At 45.2% G+C, this 25,673-nt stretch overlaps 1 protein-coding gene across 1 annotated transcript in view; it reads left to right on the top strand.

The window, feature by feature from the left end:
* LNPK (lunapark, ER junction formation factor) overlaps nt 1-25,673 on the top strand; it is a 527,269-nt gene that overhangs the window by 177,241 nt on the left and 324,355 nt on the right. The window contains exon 4 of the mRNA XM_085645246.1: nt 9,724-9,911. Coding sequence (XP_085501372.1) covers nt 9,724-9,911 — 188 coding nt within the window. The remainder of the gene's footprint in view (nt 1-9,723; nt 9,912-25,673) is intronic.

Below are 25,673 nucleotides of genomic sequence, written 5' to 3' on the forward strand. Positions count from 1 at the left end.
CACTCTGCCACACTGCCTACCCAATGACTTCCCCCTGCTCCCTCCAGACCATCCCACTCCAGTCGGGGGCAGGCTACAAAATTTCCTTCACGTCTGGGAGACCAACACCTCAGACAGATGGGTGACCCCAAATTATTCGTTCAGGGTACTGCCTAGAATTGACATCTACCCCACCAAACATTCCACCCAGGCAACGCCCAATGTCACAAGAACATTCCACGTTACTAAAACAGGAGGTAATATCCCTCCTACAAAAACAGGCGATAGAACAAGTCCCCGCCAGTCAGCAAAATTTAGGAGTCTACTCCCTATATTTTCTGATACCAAAAAGAGACGAGACTCTACGACCTATCTTAGATCTCCGGCCTCTAAACACGTACATACATTTGGACCATTTTCACATGGTAACACTTCAGCAGGTACTTCAGCTCCTCTCCCAGAACGACTTTCTCACCACACTGGACTTGAAAGACGCTTTCTTTCACATTCCGGTACACCATGCTCACAGAAAGTACCTCAGATTTGTAGTGGACGGGCAACACTACCAGTTCAAGGTGCTCCCATTAGGGGTCACAACAGCACCAAGGGTATTCACCAAGTGCCTAGCGGTAGTGGCGGCACACCTCAGAAGACAGCACACCTTTCCCTTGACAGTATGAACTTCATCCGAGAAGCTAGACGCCCTACCACTAGAGCCTGCTACGCTGCAAAGTGGAAAAGATTTGTTGTTTATTGCCATAACACAATCAACCCTCTAGACGTATCTATACAGCACATCATATGCTACTTACTCCATCTACAAAGGTGTAACCTAGCATATACATCCATTCGGCTACACCTCGCAGCAATTGCCGCTTACCTACAAAACAGACAGCACCTATCACTTTTCAGAGTGCCTGCCATTAAAGCCTTCATGGAAGGCCTCAAACGAATAATTCCCCCCAGAGTACCACCCTCACCTGTGTGGAACTTAAATCTAGTTCTCACAAGGCTAATGGGACCGCCTTTCGAACCTTTGCATAAATGGGAACTGCAATTTCTCACATGGAAAACAGCTTTCCTTGTAGCCATCACTTCCCTTAGAAGGGTCAGTGAGATACAAGCACTTACTATACAAGAACCTTTTCTCCAATTGCACCCGAACAAGGTTGTCCTCCGTACCAACCCAAAATTCCTACCCAAAGTCATTTCCCCCTTTCATCTAAACCAATCTGTAGAATTACCGGTTTTTTTCTCGCAACCTCAAACTGTTGCAGAAAGGGCTCTACACACACTGGATGTTAAAAGGGCCTTACTTTACTACATCCAGAGAACACAACCTTTCAGAAAGACAAAACAACTGTTTCTCTTTCTCTCCACCACATAAAGGCAACCCCATCTCTAAATCAGGGATAGCTAGGTGGATTGTAAAATGCATACAGATTTGCTACCACAAGGCAAAACGCACGCCATCTGTTCCCCCTAAAGCCCACTCTACACGAAAGATAGGGGCTTCTATGGCTTTTCTAGGGAACATCCCATTGGATGATATCTGCAAAGCAGCTACATGGTCAACACCGCACACTTTCACTAAACATTACTGTGTAGATGTGTAAACCAAGCAGCAAGCTAGTGTGGGCCAGGCTGTACTGAAAACACTTTTTCAAACCACTGCAACAGATACCGGTGGTCGCCGCTAGGGTTGGGAACTGCTATATAGTCTATGCAAAAGTGTGTAATCTGCAGCTCATATGCCTCGAACGGAATATGCTACTTACCAGTATGCATCTGTTCTTGGCATGTAGAGCTGCAGATCTACACACGCCCACCCGCCTCCCCGGCTACCTGTATCTGTTCCAGTCTATCTTATTTAGATACAACACACATGGGTTTCTTCACTATTACTACGCTCCATCTTTCCCTGTTGGTGAAAAACAATCTGAGGATGGAGCCGAAGCCCATGCGCAATACGAACCAAGGGAGGAGTCACCGACCTCGTGACTTCCAAAGACTTTCCAAGAGGAAAAACAAACTGCAAACATCCGGGCCCAACACCAGATGGCGATCTATGCAAAAGTGTATAGATCTGCAGCTCTACATGCCAAGAACAGATGCATACTGGTAAGTAGCATATTCCTTTCTAGGGTACTATGCCAAGCACAAGGCTTTTCTGACTGGATTACTAAGGGATCTGATATGGTTGAGCATGCAGAACTAACTCCAATGCGAGACTCAATTGATTTCTTGCATTTGCAGGATATGTAGGCTTTAAATCTGCACCTGAAACGCTGTGCTAAAATTCCTGTAGAGAATGGAAAAGTAAAGGCTCTTCCAGATCTGCATGAGTTGGAAATGAAGGCCCATTCAGATCTGTGTGAAACCTTTTATCTATCCACAAGGAAGGCACTATCTATCCAGCCCTCTTAGCCTCAATCCGCAAACCAGCATTGGCATAGCCAATAGGTCTCACTTTTGGGACCTTATAAGTATTTAGTTATGCAGCACTATATCCTTGGTGCAACAACATCAACTGTTACATGGCTAAACACTTATAAGGTCCCAAAGGCAAGACCTATTGGCTATGCCAATGCTTGTTCAAAATGTTGCAATTACTTACCTAAACTATACCCGCTAGTAACAGCACAATTTATTGCAGTTTTGTACATAAACAAGTCATGACACTTTAACAGACTGTCTGTAACTTGCATTGTATGGCTAGTCAGCAAGCTACAACAAAAACAGCTTAGTATTAATCACATAGGCAAAACGTAATGCATTTACCAATGTTTTTTTTATATAATGTTTGCAGAGGACCCAGGTTAGCAAAGATGCAAGAGCATACGAAATGAGGAATCAAACAAAAGTAAACAGTCATTTAAGTTGTAGTAGAATTGACAGTTTCCATACCGCCCCTCCACGGAGCATGCAGCCGTTCTTGAATATCTGGAAAAACATTTCCCCTGACTCAAAATGAAGTCATGAACATTTCTTGCTAACTACTGAACAGTGTTGCATTTCTGTATTTTCACAAAGCCAAAACATCCCCGCCCGGTTTTCATAGCTCAGGCATGCCACCCGGAATCCACCCCTGATGCTTGCTGCTTCTTCTTGAGAAAAGCCCCTGAGTCACCAGAATTTGAAACTTCCTGGACGCCTAGCGCTGTGAGAAGATAAACGGCGAAAGAACAGGGGGCACATTCAAGGAAGGTGGAGAGAATAGGCACAAAGGCACTAGGACAGAAAGAACAGTAAAGAAAGACAAATGTGAGAGTGCGAGACAAACATTTCAAATGATATGAAAGAATTCTAGATGTGAAGGGATGGGAGAAAAGGAATTGGGGGAAAGGCGTGACATAGGAAACAGAAGAGAGAAAGGCACCCAAAAAATGGCAACAGAAAGATAAACTATGTAGAACAGAAATGGAAAGAGGAGAAAGTGGGTTCATCATTTGAAGATCCAAAAATGAAGGTAGATTATGTGTGCTGACGTGAGGTCTCACACTGATAATCCCTCATCGTGATCACTGTAAAAGCGGAAGTGATCGCGATGACGCACACTAGGGATGCACGCGCAGCAGCGGGGGGGTAGGGGTATGGTGCTGACGGCTGGCGCAGGATGGCTGGGCGAGAAGGGAGGGGGGGAATGCGGGGAGCAGCTGTGTACGTGCACGCCATCGTGCACTGTAGCTTGTCACCAGCACAAAAAGGTGGGTAGCACTTTCTAAACCCACCTACTAAATGTCTCGCCAGACCAGCGCATGCGCTGGGTCAGGCGAGACCTAAAAAGACTTAACAAGGCTGAGGTGTGACATAATACCCATAAACGCATATAAGTTTTGAAAGGGACTGCTGCTCTCAACTGCAGAGTTTGGGACTTCAGAGCAAGAATCATTGCTGCGCACAGTGTGCCTTTGTAGTGGTTTGTTACTGGCTAAAACCAGTATTTCTTCATTTAGGAATGAGGTAGTCCAAATTAACAAAAAAATGTGTTTGAGTGGGGACAATGTACATTTAACATCTAGGTTTTTGAAGGATGCCTACAAGATAGTTAATAAAAGTGTCTGCTTTTGATAATGCTGTAATACTTTCTTGTTGCCTAACTATCTAACCACTATTTTAGTATTTCATGAATAGTGTAATTTCTGTTTTCTTTTTTGCACGGTGCGCTTTATTAAGCTAGTGTTTCGTTTTTTTTTTAATTCATGCAATGAATTGCACTTTGTACGGTTTAAGGTTGTTGTGGAATAATATGCCAAATTGAGACAGTAACTTAGGAATTCATTTACCCCAGAGGCATCATTTGTATTGTGATTGTACATTTCAACTTAGTCTGCATGTCGATTTAAAAAAAAAAAAAAGAAATGTATATTGCCATTTTTAGGGCTCGCCTGACCCAGCGCATGCGCTGGTCTGGCGAGATTTATTGAGAGGGCTCCAAAAAGTGCTACCAGGCCAGCCTAGAGCTACAGTGCATGTGCGCGGGCGCACGCGCCGCGTTTTACCACGATTACTTTCACTTTTGGCCGCACGGCCGCTTTGATGTTTGATCGTGATCGCGATCACTTGCAAAGCTGCTTTGCATAGCCAATAGGTCTCGCTTTTGGGACCGTTTGATAATCTGATAGACTTCTAACTGAAGATACCGGACTGGTTATGGAAAATCTTGACCATCAGCGCGAATCAATCCGGAAGACCTAGATCTTTTTTTATTTTTAAAGCCACATTTTCAATGTTATGACCACCTTTTTGAGCTTAGTGTGCCTTATGGATGTCTCCTAAGAAACCTATGGGTTTTAAACCCGATGGAGCCTGTCACAGATAAATGTCTGACATACTCCCCCCTCCTGATTCGCATGTGGTGCCTGGAGCTGTACGGACTCCAGGTTGTGCCCCAATTTCTTTTCTATGAACCCAAAAGCGTATCGGGAGCAGGTGATTAAGCCCCTGGCCGGACAACTCTGCACCGATCCTTGTTCTGGTTGAACGGACTGTCCAGGTCCTGTCATCCTATAAGTCTCATAAGACCAAGAAATTGAAGCACTCTTTGAATTTGCCTGGCCGTTCCAAGTCATTGGGTGAGGCGCAGGAACAACATCATGTCTAGGTCCTGCTCCCTCGTGTTCCCTGCTGGGATTGGGTCTGCTCCATGTCTCCCTTAATTTACTGGAACTGGAGTGGCCCCTGCCCTACTCGAGGAGTTCTGAGGCTATACCTACTCTTTGGTGGCCCAACTCCTGTAGAGCGCTCTTGGGCCCCACAGGTTTAGGAAGACCCCCTATTGGGTTACCACTGGCGGGTTTGCCCATGGCGCCATATGTTCCTTCTGAATCTGTTCCTGAATCCAGATCGAGACTGATCATGAAATCATGACCTTCTCTGAGGTTTGGTCCAGTGGTGGCATTCCTCGCCCAACAGCGCTGAACCCATAGTCATTTCAGACTCCATTACACAGCCAGACCAGCGTCCTCTGATGTCAACTCCAGCGACTAACAGATGGAGACCTTCCAGGTCCGAGACAGTGCTTCCTTTTCCTGACCGGCCCTGTGTGGAGTAGGATTGGGGTGGATCTGAGGATACTTATAGTTACCCTGCCCCCCTTTTGCCGAAGACTGATATGAGAATCTAGATGTCAATGGTCTGGACACTACACTGGCCTTGTCTCTCCTCCTAGTGTGGCTACAGAGGAAGGGGCCTCCTTTGCACTTGGTGTGCGGAGGGCGGCAAAGGTCTTAGACCTCACGCTACCCACTTGAATGACTATACCAATGTTGTGACGGAGGTGCCTCAACATGGAGCGTCGCACACACAAACCAGTCTGCCCTTCAATAAAGCCCTATCTGATTCCCTGTTTGAGGTCTGGACCAAGCTCTGCATGGGCAGAGGACAACTGCACCCCGTCTCCTCCCTGCTCCTGGGGGACCCAGCTTTTCTCACCCGGCACAATACCTCGAGAGCCTAGTGGTGCGGGCCTCAACTTGTAAGGTTAATCCAAGTGTGTTCCCTACCACTCCACCAGATAGGGAATCAAAGAGGCTGGATACCTTCGGGAAGAGCATTTACTTGCACTGTGGTAACAGAACACCGCCTGCCTCTTGGACCGATATAGCAACACAGTGTGGAATTCAGTTGTGTAATTGCTGCCCATGGTCTCGGAGGAGGCCCAAGCCATCCTAACCCAGGCTATAGCCGGAAGCAGGGATGCAGCCAAGTTTACCATCGAAGGTGGGATGGACATGACAAAGCAATGGCTCTGCCCAGTGAGTCTTATTAGTGTCGCTTCGTCGCCACGCCTGGCTGAGATCAATTGGCTTCTCGGATGTCCAGTCATCCTTTTTGGCAACAAGGTAGATTCGATGCTTGAGCTTTATAAGGAGAGTAGGGTCACTACCCAGTCATTTGGGTTCACCAAGGCCCAACGCCAGCCGCACTTTTGTGCTCCTTCTATGGCTTTGGTAGGGGCTACTAACCATGTCCTTTCCAACTCGGCCAACAGGCTCGCAGCCTTTACGTATCAGTGGACTCTGCTCCCACAAATACCGTAGGAGTCTAAGCCAGAGATCAGCCTAGTCTGCTCCCTCAACAGCAGCCGCATCCTCCAAGCATCTTTAGTATGCCTTCACCAGGCACCCTGTTGGCAGCACGATCAGGCACCACCTTTTCCAATGGCACATCATAATTTCAGACAAGTGGGTGCTTTAAATTGTCTGGCGGGATTACTGTCTTTCACTTAGAGAAACCCTGCTGTCCCTGCAACTGTCCTTAGAACAGATGACAGAGGGACACATCTTATGCCGGAAGTGCAACCTCTTTTGGCCAAAGGAGCTAGGTTGTGATTGTTCTTGCTACTTTCTGGTGCCCAAGATGGATGGTGGCCTCCACCCTAGCCTAGACCTGCACTCTCTCAATGCCTTCCTGAAGAAAGAAATTCAAGATGCAAACGCTAGCTAAGGTCCTGTAGACTGCTTGGTATCACTGGACCTGCAGGACTCCTGTTTTCACATCCCCCCTTCAGCAGGCCTGTTGGTGTTACCTGCTATTCATGATGGGCCTGGAGCATTTGTAGTTCACTGAGCTCCTCTTTTTTTCTCACCTGTGTCCCTCTGTGTCCACCAAGGTGATGGCGATGGTTGGAGCACATATGCGGAGGTGAGGGGGGGGGTCCTAATATTCCCTTATCTTAACAACTGGCTGCTAAAGGCAGGATCGCTCCAGGCAGTCCTCAGCTACCTTAAGACTACAGCAGAGCTCTTTAATTTCCTGGGGTTCACTATCAACATGCTGAAGTCAAACCTGACCCTTTCTTAGACGCTCCCTTTCTCGGAGCCATTCTGGACACCGTGCAGTTTCAAGCCTACCTTCCGGAGCTGAAGGTCCAAGACCTTTGGGTTATGATACTGATGTTTAAATCTGTCCTGGATTTCAGTCAGACTGACTCTGAAACTGCTGGTTCTGATGGCCTCCTGGTGGTGACGTACACTCAATGGCACATGTGGGCTCTGAAGTCCCAGTTGGTGCAGCATAAGGGGAATCTCCCTGACTCTGTCAGATTTCGAGGGAGACTACAAAAGATCTGCAGTGGTGGTTACTGGACTGATCAGATGGGTGGCAGACCCCTTTCCTACCAAGAGTTGATGATGGTGACTGATGCATCGCTTTTATTCTGGGGTGGGCATCTGGGAGAGGTGGCGATGTGGCATCTGCTTTCCGGCACGGATTCTGCTCTACACCACATAAATTTTCTAGAGTTTAGGGAGATTCTCTTGGCATTGAAAACTTACCTATCCTCCATCAAAGGGAAGCTTCCCCAAGTGTTCACGTACAGCACTACCACTTTGTTGCTACAACAATCCAGGCATAGTGGGGTCATAGACCCTCTGCCAGGATGCTCTGTGCATCTAGACATAGCTGGAATGTCAGGACATTTTCCTGGTCATGCAGCACCTGGTGAATTTCTAAACGCCATGACTTTAAAACTCTGCCATTGATGCATGATCGACCCGAATGGCAGCTGCATTTGGGGGCTGCTCAGGTTTTCTTTCAGGACTAGGGAGAACCTTGGCTAGATCTATTCACCCCTGAGAACACACAATGTCAACACTTCTGCATGCTGGAGTTTACGAAACACCTCTTGCTTGGAGGGGCATTCTGTCTAGACTGGCATACAGGACTCTTGAATGCCGTTCTGCCAATATCTCTCTTCCCCAGAGTTATAAAGAAGATCAGAACCGACCGGGCCCAATTTATCCAGGTAGCTTCGTGTTAGGAGAGTATGGTATCTAGGGCTCCTGGGCATGAGCATCTGTCTTACAATCGGGCTCCCCTTTTGGGAGGATCAACAGAACAGGGTTCTTCACACAAACCTGCACACTTTCCAACCTCGACCCTGGATATTGAGCCGTGAGAGTTGAGGGTTTTCAGACCCCCTCTCGAGGTATATTACGCCATCTTGGCAGCCAGGCGTATGTCGAAAGACTATACGCCTGCTGTTGAAGTGTTTGTGGCTTGTTGCGCTAACAAACCTATTGATCCACTGTCTGCACCCTTGTCCGAAATGGTGTTTGTTGTCCTTAGACAGAAAGGCCTTGCTCTGGGCATAGTTAAGAGGTATCTTTCAACCATATCTGCTTTCATGCAGTTGTCAGATCAACCCTTCCTCTCCAAGTCAATCTAAAGTTCTTCAACATGTATTTCGTCCCAAGTCTTTGGATATGGCCCTAATGGATCTTAATTTGGTTTAAACCTCCCTGATGTGCTGTCCCTTCGAACCTATGCATAGTTGTCCTCCAACTCCTGACACTCCGTTTTCTTGGTGCCCAATACATCAGCCTGGTGGGTCAGCGAGTTACAGGCTCTGTCTGGTCCACCTCAATTCACCAGCTTCTTCCCAGATAAACTGGTTCTCCCAACTCATGCTTCTTTCTTACCGAAGGTGGTGACACCTTTGCATGTTGCCCAAAGTATCACACTGCTGACACTTTTCACTCCACCTGTCCCTCCCAAAGAGGAGGAGAAACTCCACTATCTGGACCTAAACAGAGCTTTCTATCTTGATCGCATTAAAAAAAAAAAATTTGAATGGACAATTAGCTCTTGATGGAGTTCATCTGTACAAAGAAAGGGAATGCAGTACAGAAACGTACCATCTCCAGATGGATTGTACACTACATTAAAATCTTCTGCACTCTGGTCAAGAAGCAATCTCTCCTACAGATGTCCTGTTGACCCCTAAATTTGTCCCACTAATCGCACCTTGCCGTGGCTCCGTGCTTTGGGTGCGGAAACTATCCCATAGAAACTGAGGTCAGTGCGGTGGGGTGCCGCCTATATAAGCACCACACACGCCACTTTCGGCACAGCTGACATGGAGCTGTTCAGGACCAACTACCAGCGTGCAGAAGTACTAATCAAGATTTTCCAGATAAAGTCTGATGCCAGGAGAGTATTCACGGCTAAGGCATCTGTGCCTAGATAGTCTCCACCAGATAACGCGGTACCAAAAGTAACTAACTTGTTCATTAGACTGTCAAATTTGAAAGTGCTGTGAATCAAAATAGTTGTCATTAACTAGGCCTGGTTACTTATCCTCGCGCGTGAATGACCTAGCTACCTATACTAGAGAATACAATGGATAGATTGGTGCTGCCTCACTTATTTTTAAGGCCTCATTCGTATCTAGAGTTGTTTTAATAAAATGGGCACTATTAATTCTGCTCAATTTGACTTTACAAACTTTTTTTATTCTAGGAAATCCAGTCATTGGAGGAGTTCAGAGAAAAAAACCAGAGGTTACGGAAGTTATGGGTTGGAAGGCTGCTTATTTATTCCTCAATTGTTTACCTCGTCACCTGTTTAATTGTATATTGCTGGTACCTTCCTGTAGAATGGACAGCAAGACTCTTTATGGCACTTCCATTTTTTGTTTTTCCAATCATGTAAGTAATCTTGTGCTTCTAAACATTACTTGTTGTATTGTGCTTTGTACTGTTTAAACCTGAAACGGCAATAATCTGCATTTGACTTATTTCCAGAAAGATGTTTGTATTTAATGGTTTGTAAGTATTTATAAAGGTCGTATTACCTTGTGCCTTCAGCATTTGAGTTTGTGGCATATAAAATGCTTACGTATTTAATCACTTAATGGTGTAAAAATACCTTTGAGCTTTCACTTGATTCTCATTTCAGTTTGGGTGATAATCCAATGGCTACTATTAGCTGCAAATAAAATCAGTAAAGTGAAATGGTTGGATTGTTGAGGGTCTTAAGATAAACGTAATATCCGAGTAAATGTGTAAAATTACTTATCACTGCAGTCTAGAAATACACAACGCTGTCAGTTTCGAGTACTCTGTTTAACCATTTAATCTTTGTAAGTGCTTCATTTAATTGCTTTGCAGTGTACTTGAACACTGCTATTTATTATGAGATCGTGCATGATTTATCGGTTTTCTAACTATACCACGGAGCTGACATCCCCTTTTGCGGATCACTGCCTTTTACCTACCTCCTTCCCAACTCACCCCTTGATTTACGAAGAATCCTGTCACAAATGGACACGTCATGAACAGCAGGTTACACCAGAATGAAGGAGACAATTCAACAAACTAGCTAATAACTCATTGTGGTTGCCATTGGGGGTTGTGTACTTCATCAAGTTTTAGTCGTCATTGTAAAGATTTTCCGCAACATTTATGAATGAATCAATCAGGGAATTGTAAGCGCGCTACTCACCCGTGGGTTCTCAAGGCGCTGAGGGGGGGCGCAATGGGTTTCCAAAGATCTGTTTCGCAGGTGAGCCAGGTCTTGAGGGTCTTCCTGAAGGTGTTCAGGGAGGGGGCGCATCTGATGTCTGTCGGTAGCTTGTTCCAGGTCTTGGTTGCAATGTGAGAGAAGGATCTTCCGCCTGCTCTGGCTCTGTAGATGCGCGGGGTTTCAGCCAGTGCGAGGTTGAAAGATCGGAGGTTTCTTTTGGGTACGTGGAAGTTGATTTTGTCGTTGAGGTTTTTGGGTCCGTTGTTGTGTAGGCATTTTTAGGCGTGAGTGAGTATTTTGAAAGTGACTCTTCTCCACGGGGAGCCAGTGGAGACTTCGTAGGTGTTGGCTGATGTGTTCGTGTCAGGGAGGACGAGTCTGGCGGCGGTGTTCTGTATTGTCTGGAGTTTGCGGAGTAGGGACTTGTTGATGCTGGTGTATAGTGTAATAGATGAAGTCTATTCCACTCTGTTTGCAGCTTGCCAAATGAATGAGCAAGGTTGACTTAAAAGCAGATCAATTTTTACAACAAAATCCCGGAGTACACCAGGGATTTTGAACACCAGAATGCGTCCTCTCGCCAATAAAGCAGCTCTTAACTTGCAAGCGTGAAGCATTTTCTTTTTCGATTTTGGCATTGTGGTTCTTGTAGTTTGTGGAGTTTGTAATCATTGTAAAATTATTTTAATGCAATTCCTGATGTGCATTTGGATATATTTGGACTTCATCTGCTGAAGAATGTAGCAATAAGCTGTAAATAGTTTGAAGTTAGTGTAGCCCAGAAATGATTTTACTCTGTGGTTGCGGTCTGTTTTTTCCCGTTTGGTATGTTGTGCTATATTGCATCCACAAAGTTGTAGAAGTCTTCCGTTAAATGCAGATGAAGGCCCAAACTCATATGTATGTCTGATACACTTGGAACGAGTGGGTACAATTATTTAATTTCTTGAGTCTCCTGACTTTTTCTCTTGCAAGGGAGACCTAATCAAATCAACTGTTAAGACGTGTTCTGCATAACTTAGGAACGGTATTTTAACAGCCTTTGGCAGAGGCAGTAAGGAGGAAGGTCTAATACCAACAGATTTCTCTGGTTGTCTGAATGGAATTGTCTTTTATTGTTTCATAGTGATTGGTGACAATACTGTGCCTGGTACTTAAAGTGTTCTGTCGGCTGTTCCTTTGTCGGGCATGTATTGCGAAATGAGACTGAGCATAAAAAGGAAATCTAAGCAATTGAATTATTAATTGTGGTGGCAACTCCTATAATAATCAACCCTTTCTAGGGTGAACCCTTAAAGTCACTAAATTAACCTCACAACCCCGTTGGTAGCTGTGCCACTGAACAGACAGGCATGTGAAAGTAATGTGTATGTAAAGTGTTTATGTAGTACCAAAACCGTAATAAAGTTGAAATTCAAGACCATAAAAATCCCAGACCAAATTAGAAAAAATAGACTAAATTGTAGTAAATTAAATGACAAAAATCCAAATAAGGGGAACCGGAGATGAGATTTAAAAAAAAAAGTTTTATGTAGGGAAAGTGCCAATGATGGTCAATGGTTTTGATGGATGAGCACAATTTGAGAATGATGCTGATGCAGCATAGGTCGGATACACTAACCGGTTTCGTCCTGGTCCTAGATTTTACCTTCTGACCCAGTCCTTTAAGTCCCAATCCAACAAAACGTCAAAAGGCTCATGGGATTTGCTTAGAGTTTCACAGGAGTCCAGCAGGGGCCAAACCTAATGGTAGAGTCCTGGTCCAGTTGCCACTAGTCAGCTGGACATTTGCAGGAAAAGGCTCCATGTAGCTTGTTGTATCCCTGTTGCTTGAACATGAGGTCAGCCTTGTAATCCTTTGAGTCCACTTCTTTGGACCTGCTCTACCTTTTGTTCCCAGGGCAGACTTAGAGTCTTCTCAGGTCTCAGACAGCAGGTTCCGTTTTCTTTCGATCTTCCACAGGTCCAGGATTGTTAGAAGTGGGTACCTGACTGTGCCACATTTATACCTGGCACAAGCTAGCAGGTTGGATAAACTCCTGTGCTTGTCCTAACCAATAGGTTAAAAAGTTCCTGGTGCCAGCCCTATTCACTTTCAGCATTTTCAAGATGGCAGTAGTCTTCGGCCGCTTTCAACTTGGGATAAAAGGTGGTGTGGAGGGGGTGTAATATGGTACTCTTAGTGCCCCCCAAATCTTAAACCAAAATCCAGTTTGGGGCGGTCACTGTACCCCCAATAAACCCAGATACACGTCTGGTAGAATAAAGCTGAATTTTACAGCCACCAGTTTTGGAATTCTGCGCCAAATGTGCCCCCTATGTTTATTTGACACTAATGTAAAAAAAAGCCCACTGTGTTTGCAGCCTGACTGGTCGGAGGGGTTGGGATTTGGGGTAGAGGGCTTTGGGAGGGGGGTTGGGGGGGGGGACAAGCGAAGGGCTCTGTTCAAGTGTCAGGCATTTGCCTCATTTGATAAGGACTTTTAGCTGCAGATTCCATAACTTAGATTATTCCCAGGCGTCCGATTGAATCCAGACATTTTTTAGCAATCCTCATGCACGCCGGTAGGTTGAATGTGCACCTGAAGTGACCAGTGCAGTTCCTATATAGACGCCATTCCAGCATGTTGTCCTCCGTTCCTTTTCTGCGCCATTCGCTTTGATTCAGATTCTGCTCCTCTCAGCCACTTTTTGACTGACTTCTTTCAATGTTTTTGTCGAAGTCCAGTGTGCCTTTTTCCCATCTTTTTTCAGAGATGTCCTTGAAGAAACGTACCGCGTTCAAACTTTGTAGCGCCCGTCCGTGACAGACCCCCCCCCCCCCACTAACTTGGTGCATCTGTGGTGCCTGGAGAGGGATCACCATCCTTGTCTGGTGCGGTGTATGAGCCCTAAGGCCATCCGCGAGCAGGCCATGAAGCTCTTGGCTGCTCACCATGCAACTGCACCAGGTACAGTTTGCGTGGGGACTGCTCCTGGAGTCGCTTACCTCTGTCTTCGTCATACTCCAGGACTTCAAGTAAATCCCATAAGAAGTCGAAGCGTTCTTCGACTTCTCCGCTTTGCTCCCGTTTTTTAGGCTGTTTAAGGCAACAACACCACAAATCTTGTTGTTGCTCTCAGGCGGTTACTGTGCAGCTGGCTTTGAAAACTAGGTCCGTCCCGTGCTTTCCCCAAACTTCCTGTAGCCAGAATGACCCCCGCCCAGCTCTGATAGTTTTGAGGCCATGAACCTTATTTTTGGGAGGTTGAACCCCTCTGGAGCACCTTCAGGTCCTTCTAACTGGGGATGGTGTTTGGCTGGGGCTCCACCAGCAAGTCCACCGTCTGCACCAGTCGACCCCTTAGGATTTGTTGGTACAGCTGGATCAACTTTGGCTGCAACATAATGACCTCCTTCGAGGATAGTTCCAGTGGCACAGTTCCTGCGCCAGTGGCGCCAAACCCATCGTGATTCCAGAGTCAAGTTCCGGCGCCGACCAGGCCCACATGGCTTGTATTGGAGACAGAACCCTATTTCACTGAAAGACTTGCTGAGAACACAGAGTTGGTCGGAGAGTCTCTATACCTACACTGACGCGCAGAGTCCTTGGCAAATGGCAACTGGTATGAGGACCTGGCTGATGCCAGTGGTCTGGGCACCTCACAAGACACTGGCCTCCCCTCTCCTTCCACAGTGGCTACGGCGGCAAGGGCTTTCTTTGCGAATGTGGTCCTGAGGGCGGCGGTGGTCCTGGACCTGCAGCTGCCCATAGTTCAAGTCAAAATATATATCTTTACGGAGGTGCTTTAACTTGGGATAACCACATCAAAACCCTTACCCTTCAAACAAGCCGTCCATGATGTCCTGCTGAGGGCCTGGGCCAAGGCCTGCACAGCCACTTCTGTGCACTGAACCATGTGCTTGCTGTCATTGCCCTGATATTGGGGACCCAGCCCTCCTTTCCCATCACCCTTTACCTGAGAGCCCAGTGGTCCAGACCTCAACTTCCCAAATCAATCCTGGTGCGTTCCCTACCAAGGAATAGGATATCAAAGAGGCTGGATACCTTCAGTAAGATTTTTCTCTTCCGTGAGCCTGGCACTGCTGTCCATGAACAGTGTGCTTATTGGGCTGTTCTTCCCATACTTAGTTGCTACGGTTGTGCAACTTCTGCCTATGGTCCCGGATGCGGTCTGGGCTGTACTCTCCCAAGCTGTTGCTGATGGGTGAGACGCAGAAAAGTTCGCGATCAGATGTGGGTCGCATACCACAGACTCACTAAGCAGGGCCATTTCTTCTTCAGTGGTACTTCGACGTCATACCAGGTTGAGGAATTCTGGCTTTTTGGGTGATGTCCAAGCCTCGCTCAGGGACCTGGCTCCGATGGAATCAGTCTCTTTGGAGACAAGGAAGATTTGTCCTCGGACAGATTTAAGGACAGTAGGGCCACTGCTGGATCATTAGGTCTCTGTGCTCTACAACAGCTGTATTCCACTATACGCCCCTTCCATGGCTATGGTAGGGGCTATCAACACCCCCCCTCCCGCCCCCCAGCCACCACAGTCAGCAGGCTGTCTTTTGTGGCTGCTGATACAGCTCCCACAAGCCTCGTGGAGCTGAAAGGCACGGGTCTGCCCAATCCGCTAGGTCCCCCCCCCTCCCACACCACCCAGCGGTTGAGCAGCCAAAGCCTGTCCTCAATCCAGCATGGGCATCCTGTTGGCAGAATCCAAAACCATTTGCACCAATGGTGGGAGATTACAATAGTGAAATGAGTGCTACAGATTGTTGTCCGGCCCATCAAACCTCTCCTCCACTTCCTACATCCCAAACTGAATGACAGAGGACCACTTTGCGCTCTTGCAGCAGGAAGTACTGGCCGTTCTAGCAAAGGAGCTCTTGAGCGGGTTGTGGTTGCTCTTCCCGCCACTTTCTGGTGCCAAAATAGGATGGAGGCCTCCATCCCACATTAGATCTGTGCCTTCTCAATTACTTCTGGAAAAATTCAAGATGCTCACCTTGGTTAGGGTCTTATCTACCCTCGACCCTGGAGACTGGATGGTAGCGTTGGACTTGCACGATGCCTATAGCCATATTCCCGCCCTGCCTACCTACAGACGTTACTTGTGGTTCATGGTGGGCCAGGAGCATTTTCAGTTTACTGTGCTTCCTTTTAGCTTTACCAGTGTCCCTCTGGTGTTCGCCATGGTGACCTCTGGTGTTCGCCATGGTGATGGTTGCAGCACTTCTGCAGAGGCCAGGGGTTCCAGTCTTCCCCCTATCTTGACGATTGGCTGGTAAAGGCGGCTTCGTCCCAGGCATTTCACTCCTACCTCCAGACTATGGCAGACCTCCTGCATTCACTGGGGTTCACTATCAACGTGCCGAAGTCACACCTGACTCCCTCTCAGACACTCCCTTTCATAGGAACTGTTCTGGAAACTGTGTAGTTCCAGGCGTATCCTCCAAAACAACAGTGAGTGCCAGATATTTGGGCTATGAATCCGATGTTTCGGATTTCAAGGAGACCAACTCTGAGGCTGCTCAGTCTTATTGCCGCCTGCATCCTATTAGTAAATCATATCCATTGGCATATGCAGGCTCTGTAGTGGTACTTGAAGACTCACTGGGTACAGCATAAAGTACTTTTCTCTGATTTGGTCCACATTTAGGAGGGAACTACAGACTACCTGCAGTGCTTACTCAGACCGCAATTGGGTCAATGGCAGGCCTCTTCCCTACCCAAGGCTCACAGTGGTGACCTATGTATCCCTGCTTGGCTGGGGCGGCCATCAGAGAGGTGAGGATTGGAGGACTTTGGTCTCAGTCTGAATCTGGGCTTCACATCAGCCTGCTTGAGCCAAGTACAATCCAGTTGGTATTAAAAACCTTTGTTTTATCAAGAGAAGTTTAGTTCAGGTATTCATGGACAACATCTGTGCCATATGATACTGCAAAAGATGGGGTGGGGTGAGGGCGTGGACCATTTGCCAGGAGGCCCTGGACCTCTGGACATGGCTGAAACGTCTGGGCACTTCCCTGGTGGTTCAACACCTGGCATGCTCTCGCCGCCAGAGCAAACTAACTCAGTGATTGGTGCCTAGTGGATCACGAAAGGCGCCTTCTACTGGAGGTGGTGCAAGGTCTCTTCCGAGATGTAGGAGTGCCTTGTTTAGATGTGTTTGTCACCACCGAGCACTTGGTGTCCTCCTCACTCTTGTGCGCTGGAGTTTCCAAGCTGTCTCTTGTTCGGAGACGTGTTTAGTCTTGAGTGGAGCTCAATACTCCTCTACGCCTTTCCCCTGATACAACTCCTGTGCAGAGATTTAAGAAGGTCAAGAATGGTTATTTTCATACACCGACGACACTCAGATTATTTTTTCACTTTCTGCGGGGAAAAAACTGAGCCTTCTGCTCTTCGGGCTAGGTTGAGCAAAGTGGCATCTTGGATGCATGCCAATTTTCTTAAGCTGAATGGTGAAAAAACTGAGGTCTGGGTACTGGGAAAAGACCAAGATCTCTGGGGTCCACAACACTGGCCCACAGAAATGGGTGCAGTACCGCAGCCTACCCATCACGTTTGCAACCCTGTCTTTATTATTGACGACTCACTAACCATGCGTCATCAAGCCACGAAGGTTGCTGCAACATGTTTCACCATTCTGAAGTGGCTGAGAAAAATCGTGTGGATGCTCCCAAGCCCTACTCAGAGAAACGTAGTCCAGGCTCTTGTTACATCTAGACTGGACTATGGTAACATCCTATCTTGTAGCGAACAAGGATGTCATACGAAAGCTACAGAGAGTACACAACTCCGCGGCCAGAATGCTTTGCCGATCTCCTAGAACAGCTTCTACTTCCGCTTCCCTGAGATCTTCATTGGTTAAGAGTTGAAAATCTGATTAAGTTTAAAGCTCTGAACTATATGTTCAGAATTAAGCAATGGCATGGCTCCCATGTATGTGCAAAATCAAGGCCATCTCTATTTGCCTTCCCGTACTCTCAGATCCACTACTCAGGCTAAATTTCAGGTGCCAAAGATCAGACTATCCCGCATGGGTGGCCGTTCTTTTTCCTACTTGGGCCCTATTCTGTGGAATGCTCTTCTGCTGTCACTTCGTACACAGATGAATGTTACTCTTTCGTAAATCTCTTAAAACCTGGCTTTTTAATCAGTAAGTTTTGCTCCCCTATCTTCTGTTTCCGCCGGGCGCCGGGAAACCCTTTTGGGTAGCTGTCGCGCCTAGATATAAATTTAAATAACATAACATGTCCTCTTACAGGCTCTCGACTGGGCACAGAGTATGGTATCCTGCCCTCCTGAGCATGAGCATCTGTTCCCCTGTCAGGATGCCCATTTGGGAAGGTCTTCTCTCGCAGGGGCAGGGCACTGCACCGGAACATGTCCACTCTCCACCTTCATACGTGGAGATTGAGCAGCAACAGTTGAGGGTGTTTTGATCTCCTTCTCAAAGTATGTCATGTTGTTCTGGCAGCCAGGCGATCTACCAAAACCATCTACGCCTGCCATTGGGAAAAGTTTGTGGCTTGGTGTAAATCTAAATCCAAATCACTTGATCCTTTGTCTGCAGGTCTCCTTTTTGTTCTTTCCTTGGTTAGGCAAGGCTTTGTTTTGGAATCAGTAAAAGGTTATCTGTCCACCATTTCTGCTTTCCTACGGTTGCTGGATAAAACCTCGCTGTTGAAGTCCCCTTTTGTGACAAGCTTCCTTAAGTTTACAGTGTGTGTTTTTGCCCATGCACTCATTATGCCCCAATGGGACTTGAATTTAGCTCTTACCTTACTCATGTGTTCTCCTTTTTGAGTCGATGCACAGCTGCCCTTTTATGGCTCCTAACCATCAAAACTGTCTTCGTTGTGGCAAAAACCTCTTCAGAGAGGGTTAGCAAATTGCAGGTGCTTTTGATTCATTTTCCATACCCTTCCTTCTTGGAACCCAGGCATCCTTTTTGCCAAAGGTGGTCACACCATTTTCACGTTGGGCAAAACATCACCCTGCATCCTTTTTCACCCCTCCTCATCCTACTAAAGAAGAGACTCCACCACCTGGATGAAGTGCGTAAATGTTCTATATCGATCGTTCCCAAGAATTCTGGTCACGCACCCAACTCTTTGTTGCATTTGCAGGCGCAAAGAAAGGTAATGCAATTCAAAAGGGCACCATCTTTCGATGGATCATCCTTTTACATTCAGATCTGCTACGCATTGCCAAGAAACAGCCCATTGAGTGCTGAAGAGCTCACTCCACCAGTACTACAGCTGCGACCACTGCTTTAGCTAGTGGAGTCCTATTTATGGACATCTGCCAAGCAGCTACGTGGGCATCACTGCACACATGCCAAACACTACTGCCTCAACAGTTCAGTACGGTGAGATGGGCACTTTAACCTTTAAGTCTTTCAGGACTGCTAGTCTGTCCACAAACCCTCCTTGGGGAGAGATTACGTTGGTATCTGTTCCAAGGTAGAGAATTCTAGCCACAGATTCTTTATCAGATGAACCTTCAGAGGCTTTAGGCAGGTACAAGATAACTTTCTAAAAGTACCTTTTCCTTTTATAATTTTTCAAAGGTCAATGTATTGGTAAAATCACATTTTTAATACCCATTGAGTCTATATTTCTAGCTGTTTCCTAACCAAATTAGCATTAGTAAATGTAATAATGTAACCCAGTATTTTTCCTATGGAGCAGCCAGCCTTGCTACTTTGAAAGTAACCTTTGGGGCTTTTTTTTCATTATAAGACATTTTTAATATGTAACTCTTACATGTCCTACATTCAAATACTATGCACCCTGCCATATGGGCAATAAGAACTACTTAAGGGTGGCTTCATATTTAAAATGAAGGTTTAGTCCTGTCAAAGGAGTTATTTTTACAACTCTAATTTGCAGTTTAAAACTGCAACAGCCAGACTACAATGGTAGCCCTGCAGTCACGTTGGCACTGTCACTGCAGTGGGTGTCACAATAGGTGCTGCTGTCCACTAGTGACATTAAATTTACAGGCCCTGGGTACACTTTGTACCCTATATAGGGACTTGCACATAGTTAAATATACAAATTTAGGATGTACCAATTTCATCATGTTGAGAGCGGAACCACAGGCACTTTACCACTTGTTAGCAAGGGTAAAGTGCACAGAGTTCTTCAGCCAGGCAAAACCGTTAAGGCAAAAGTCTGGGGGTACACCACGGAAACCAGGATAATTTCCTGCAGGAACCTTCCCTCTCCAGATATTGAAGAGTAGGAAATCTTTCTCTGAATAACCAATGTCATGTGTCCAGAACCAGAAAATTCATGATTTGCTCTATATAACTCTGGGGAAAAAAAGTACTTCTCTCCCATAAAGTGCAACATATGTTTGTTCTGCCATTACTTGCTCATTTTGAGAACATAACTTTAGTGACTTCGCACTTACAGTCCAATTGAAAGCCTTGAGATATTTGGTATTGATAGATTCAGGACGTTACAGTGGTTGGAGTACTGTAACACAATTTTCATAACTTTTGCTTGTAAACGTAATATGATGCAATGCTGGTTTTTAGTATTTCAGTTTTTTTTTTTTTCTAGTCTTCTCTTCTCTCTTACTTACCTTTTTCTCCTAACCCAAGCCATGGATTAATATACTCTTGCAATTCAATTGTGTTCTTTTTCTCAAGTCCAATAAAGAACTAAAAATATATTTGGTAGAACACTATTTCAGCTTGCTTTCCCCCAAACCTTGATTCCTTGCAACCTGATAATTACTTCCTCATGAACGGCCATATTGACAATCCCCCGATACCTGCACGTTCTTTTTGTGCTCTGACCAACCTATTTGCTTCCAGAAGTTCACTTCATTTCAGGGTCTCTTAAAAGTTATTCTTCTGTTTAATGTTTAACTGATGCCATTAATATGTTCTTCTTTGTACTCCCATTCAAATGTTAGCATTTCTTCCTAAAACATCACTTTCTTCAAACTGGTTTTTGAAGAGGTCTTCGGTATAAAACGAACTTAAGATGCATTGCCATAAAAATTTTGGTAGCCGGAGATTGTGCTCCAGGAATGTTCAGCACAGACATAAGATCCCAGGGTCAGGTGGTATAAATTATCCCTATAAACGGGTTATATCAAAATGTGTATTTCGGCTATATACAAAGGCGGGCAGGAAGTTGCTCACACCGTCAACTGAGCCTGGTACTTATGCATTGAAACTAAAAAAATATTTCTTCCAGGAGTTATAAAGAGTTACATTGAACAATGAAACTGTTTTTTCATGAAAACATGAAGACCAAACTCATAAATGATCCAAATTTCCAAGCATTACCATATTTTCATCACATGCACTGTGCAGCACCAACCCCTGGCATGTCTGTTTATTTTTTTCTATTGATGTTTCAAGAGGCTGCCCTTTTATTTATGTTTTAATGTTTGGGGCAATGTGGGCTTATATTTTCATAACCTTTCCACCATAGGGATCCAGACCAACTTTTTGTCTTTATATCCACATGCTGAGGGGTGTAGATATACCCCAGGAGGGAACCAAGAAAATAACCAACATATAGCATTCTTGGTTGTAAAAATGTGCTTTGCAAGAAAGTAGTTTTATTTAGAGGGGAAGTAGCAGGGCAGGGATCCCATCACCCCTCCCCCCCCCCCCCCTTGGCTCTCCTGTAAATTAGTTTGGTGGTTGGCAAGCTAATCTGGACTATATGAAAAGTGCTGGACTCGCACTATTCTTTCAAGTGAGTGACATTTAGTGGCTGTTTTAATTTGAATCTCCCCCAAACTAGTAATGTACCACTGGATGTCTGATTACTGTATAGTGTGTTGATTTATTTTTATTAATTTCAGAGATTGAAATTTTTATCTCTGTTAAAGGTATGGGTTCGCTAGGGACAACCATGGTAAAAAGGAAGGCGGCAGATAAAACACCCGGATTAGAGTGTGCTAGGAAAATCCCCAGGCATGCAGCTGAAAATTGTACCCTTGATGAAATTGAGGAAGTGGAGGGATTACTAGCCTCTAAAGGTAAAGACCAAGGGATGAATCACCAAGGTGAGAGGAGAAAGGAAGTTGGGAAGAAGGTTGACACACAGAATAGCATTGTAACTTATTTCAATAAACCATCTGAAGATCGCGCTCAAGAGACCTTTATTATTGATGTGAACTTAAGTTTACTCACCCTCACGTTCTCCCCCTAAGTGCGCCAGGTATACCCAGACGTGGGTCCTGGGCTCACTGTGCCACTGGAATCAATCTATCCTGGCTGAAGAGGGGTGAAACCCCGAAACCGGTCCTAGGATGCTTGTTTCCTGTCCAGAGAGGACCTGGCTTGGCAGTTCGGGCTGGACTGTTCCCATGAGGCACAGGGTCAAGACTGATTTGCATATGGCCAGGTCTAAACTGGGGTGGCATAGGGAGCAAAGGAATGATGGATTTAACCCAGATCTCTAGACTGGGGGTGAATGTTTTGATTTGTTCTGCATTCTGTCCATCAATTGTGTGCATTTTGCTTTTGCCGTATCAAAGGGCGACTACATAAATATGTTGTCCTGGAATGTAGTGGGGTTCAAAACAAAACTTGCAGATCCAAAGTGGGGAACTTTAATAGATCACCATCATAGTATACTCCTTCAGGAGATGTGGCCTGTTCAACCAGTCTATAGATCTGGTTTCCTTGCATTTAGTGCAAATGCACTCCCCTGCCTGGCGGGGCGATCATCAGATGGCCTTTTGATATTTCCAGTGGTGAGACTAGTGCCCTCAGATTCAACTGACTTTATTAGGCCTTGAAACTAAAATCACTACTCCAACAGGAGTAAGATACATAGCTTTAGTGGATATGTACATTAGATCAGTAATCCCAAATCGTCAATCTGCTATAGTGGACAACTTAGCTGAGGTGATAGGGCATGTTAATCAGGGGGCACTAAAGATCGTAGGGGGATATTGCAATACACGAATACCTACTGACCATCCTTGTGATTCATAGGCATTTCACCCCTATGGCGTAGCAAAAACATCCAGACCAGGCCTGGCTAACAACAAGAAACTAACAAAGATGTCATCTCAGTTGTTTGAGCTAACTATGGATCATGGCCTGAAAATTGTTAACGTCAATACAATTATCGAACTGGCCAGCTCGCCCAACTTTCAAACCAGGTGTGGGGGCGGGGGGGGGGGGGGGGGGGGGGGGGTTGTAATTTCTGGATATTTATGGCTGGAATTACACAATATGAAGGAAAATCGAAGTCTAGATGGCGATCATCGAGTCTTCAGTGTACATTTTTCGATCGAGGCATTTATTTACATACACGGGCAGGAACCAAGGAAATAGCCTACATATAGCATTTTTTTGGTTCTAAAAATGTGATTAGATTATCCTTTTTTTCTTTTCACCTTTCAGGAACAGGCAGGTTTTATTTGCTATAGTTTTTGCAGTTTTCTACTTGGAACACCGGTTTTTGATTTAAAAAAACTTTCATTTTGTGGCGAAGGCAGGTGTGAAAGCAGTGTACGAACCAGAAAAGCTATACATTTCTGAAAAGTCGACAACATTTGAAATTCACCAATGGGTTGTTAATGGATTTCCCGGAGAATCTAATCATTAAAATCCAAAATCAATTAAATTAAGTAAGAAAAAAAAATAGAAATAGGTGACACTGTCTAGTTGTCATTTTTTTCCCAATGACCGATTTACAAAAGTGATGTGGCGTTCTTAAGACCATTCTATTTACTGGAATTTATATTTTTTCGACTGTCCAAAAATATTTTCCCAACCTGTAGCTCCTAATTTTTCGTTTTGTACTGATTGTGCATCAATTTCAAAAGGTAAAATCTAATAAATTAATGGGTTGGAAGAAAAGCTGTGCATTTTTTTAAATGGATCTAAGAATTTAGGAATAGTGTTTATTTCTACAACACTCAATTCGGGTTTACTCATAATATCACACGTTTCAGAGAGCAGTTTGCAGAATGTGTTCCTTCTTCCACCCTGGCTTACATTTGGAAGTTCAAAATGGATTGAAATTTAATAGATAACAGATGGTTTACTTTTCTTTGTTTCCCTGACCAAAACTATACCCTAATTGTGTATGTAGGTTATTGCTAGTGATTAGAAAGCCCACAGAATGCAACATGAAGACATCAAGTTTGTTCCTTAGAATTTCAATCTTTCTAGCTTTGAGGGTAGTTGTGACATTTGGGCTGTGTGTTGCCCAGCACCCAGGATTATCCACAAACCCCAGACATTTGTGAAAAGTAGATCCCCAGGAGAGTCTAGAAGGTGTGGCTTACAGCGCCCTCATCACTTTTTTTTTTTTTTTGACCCGACTGCCCTGCAAACAGTGGCTAAAATGACACTTTTCTTATGTTTCTGACATGGAAAGTGTGAGAAAGTGGATTATTAGTTGGGGTGGATGGTAGTCCGTCACTAGTAATGTTACTATTCTTGTTGGGTCCAGTAAAGATTTCAGTAATTTAAACTTCAGCTCAATCCTGGTAGCTGTGGCCCAGAGGCTTAAATTAAGAACACGTGTAAAGCATCTAGGAGTGCCAATACAGTTGTCAAACACAACAGTAAATATCCCACTCTAATTTATATCTGTGGTTATCTTTATTGGATTTTTTGTTTGTTTTGGTGTCCTCTTCATTAAATTATTTTCCATTTCCATAAATTGAATTATCAAATGAAAGTAGCTAAAGAAATCCGCTGGTTGTTCTTGACTGCAGATACAAAAAAAAAAAACAGGTTCATCCTGGTGGGAAGCTTTACCTTTTGACTTCCTTTCTGAGATGGAAGTTCAAAATCCTCTGCTGGAGAAGTTAGAAGTCTGGATGAGAAGGGCTCTAGGAAGCTGGTTGGCTTTTACATGGAGTCCTAGTAAGGCCATCGACTTTTGTCATGTAAGCTAAGAATGGAAGAAATAAAAAATTTACTCCCAAGTAAGTTCCATTGCTCGTCAGACCTGGTGCCTTTACCTGCTGAAGATTTCTATCTTTAGATTTAGTTAATTGTTTGGAACTCTGATACCTCCGTCAGGGCAAGGCTGGAAGCTGTAACTAAACGGGGCTCCAAGAGGTTGGATAGCCTCTCTGCGACAGATTTGCTGCTGCAGAAAATCTTTCAATGGGAGCAACCTTACTCTTTGACCCACTGGCAATGCACACATCAGATTTGCATGGCACATTTGTCCTGGCCCTCCAGAAGTCTTTAGAGCAAAAAAGTTTCTAATTCACAGGTTTTTCATGTTAGTAGGAGCACACTTTGACTTAGCCAGAGGTCTCGGGATCTCTGGAACAGCAATTGGGGGTCAAGACATGCCTCAGGACAAGCTATTGTCTGCTCAGAATCTCAGGAAAATAAATGGTTTCTAGCAATTTGTGTCCCTTGTAGATTAACAGGAGGTCCACTTCGTTGTTGTAGGTACAAACTGGAGTAGGTCCAGCCTTTCAGGTCTCCTCAAGTTTCACTAACTGGGGCAGTCCTATTTTTTTTTTTTTTTTTTTTAACCAGTCCAGTACTTTTCCAGAGAGGCTGCCCAAGGGGTCTGACATTTATGGCTGGCACTAGCCTGTGGGGTTTTGGGTGACTCCTGCCCCCTCCCTAACCAATAGGGGACATGTTCCAGGGGATTCTTTCCCAGTTTTTGTAGCAGTTCATGTATGTCATCCTGCAAACAGTGTTAAGTTAAGAATATTTATATAGCACATGGCTGCCTCAGCAACGAGGCGTCCCAGCGTTAGAGTAAAGCCCTGAGTAAGGCAGCAGGCAGGAAAATTAACACTGGGGGAAAAGCCAGGTCTTAACCAGCCTTCTAAAAGTCAGGTGATCAGGGATGCAGCGAATGTGAAGAGGGAGAGTTCCATAGAATGGGTGCCAACCTTGTAAAAGATCTACCACCAAATCTAGCTCTCCGTATTCGTGGGATTCTAGCAAGAGACGAGTCTGCCGAGCGC

The sequence above is a fragment of the Triturus cristatus genome, chromosome 3_1 (genome assembly GCF_964204655.1).
Source record: "Triturus cristatus chromosome 3_1, aTriCri1.1, whole genome shotgun sequence".
Lineage (NCBI taxonomy): Eukaryota > Metazoa > Chordata > Amphibia > Caudata > Salamandridae > Triturus > Triturus cristatus.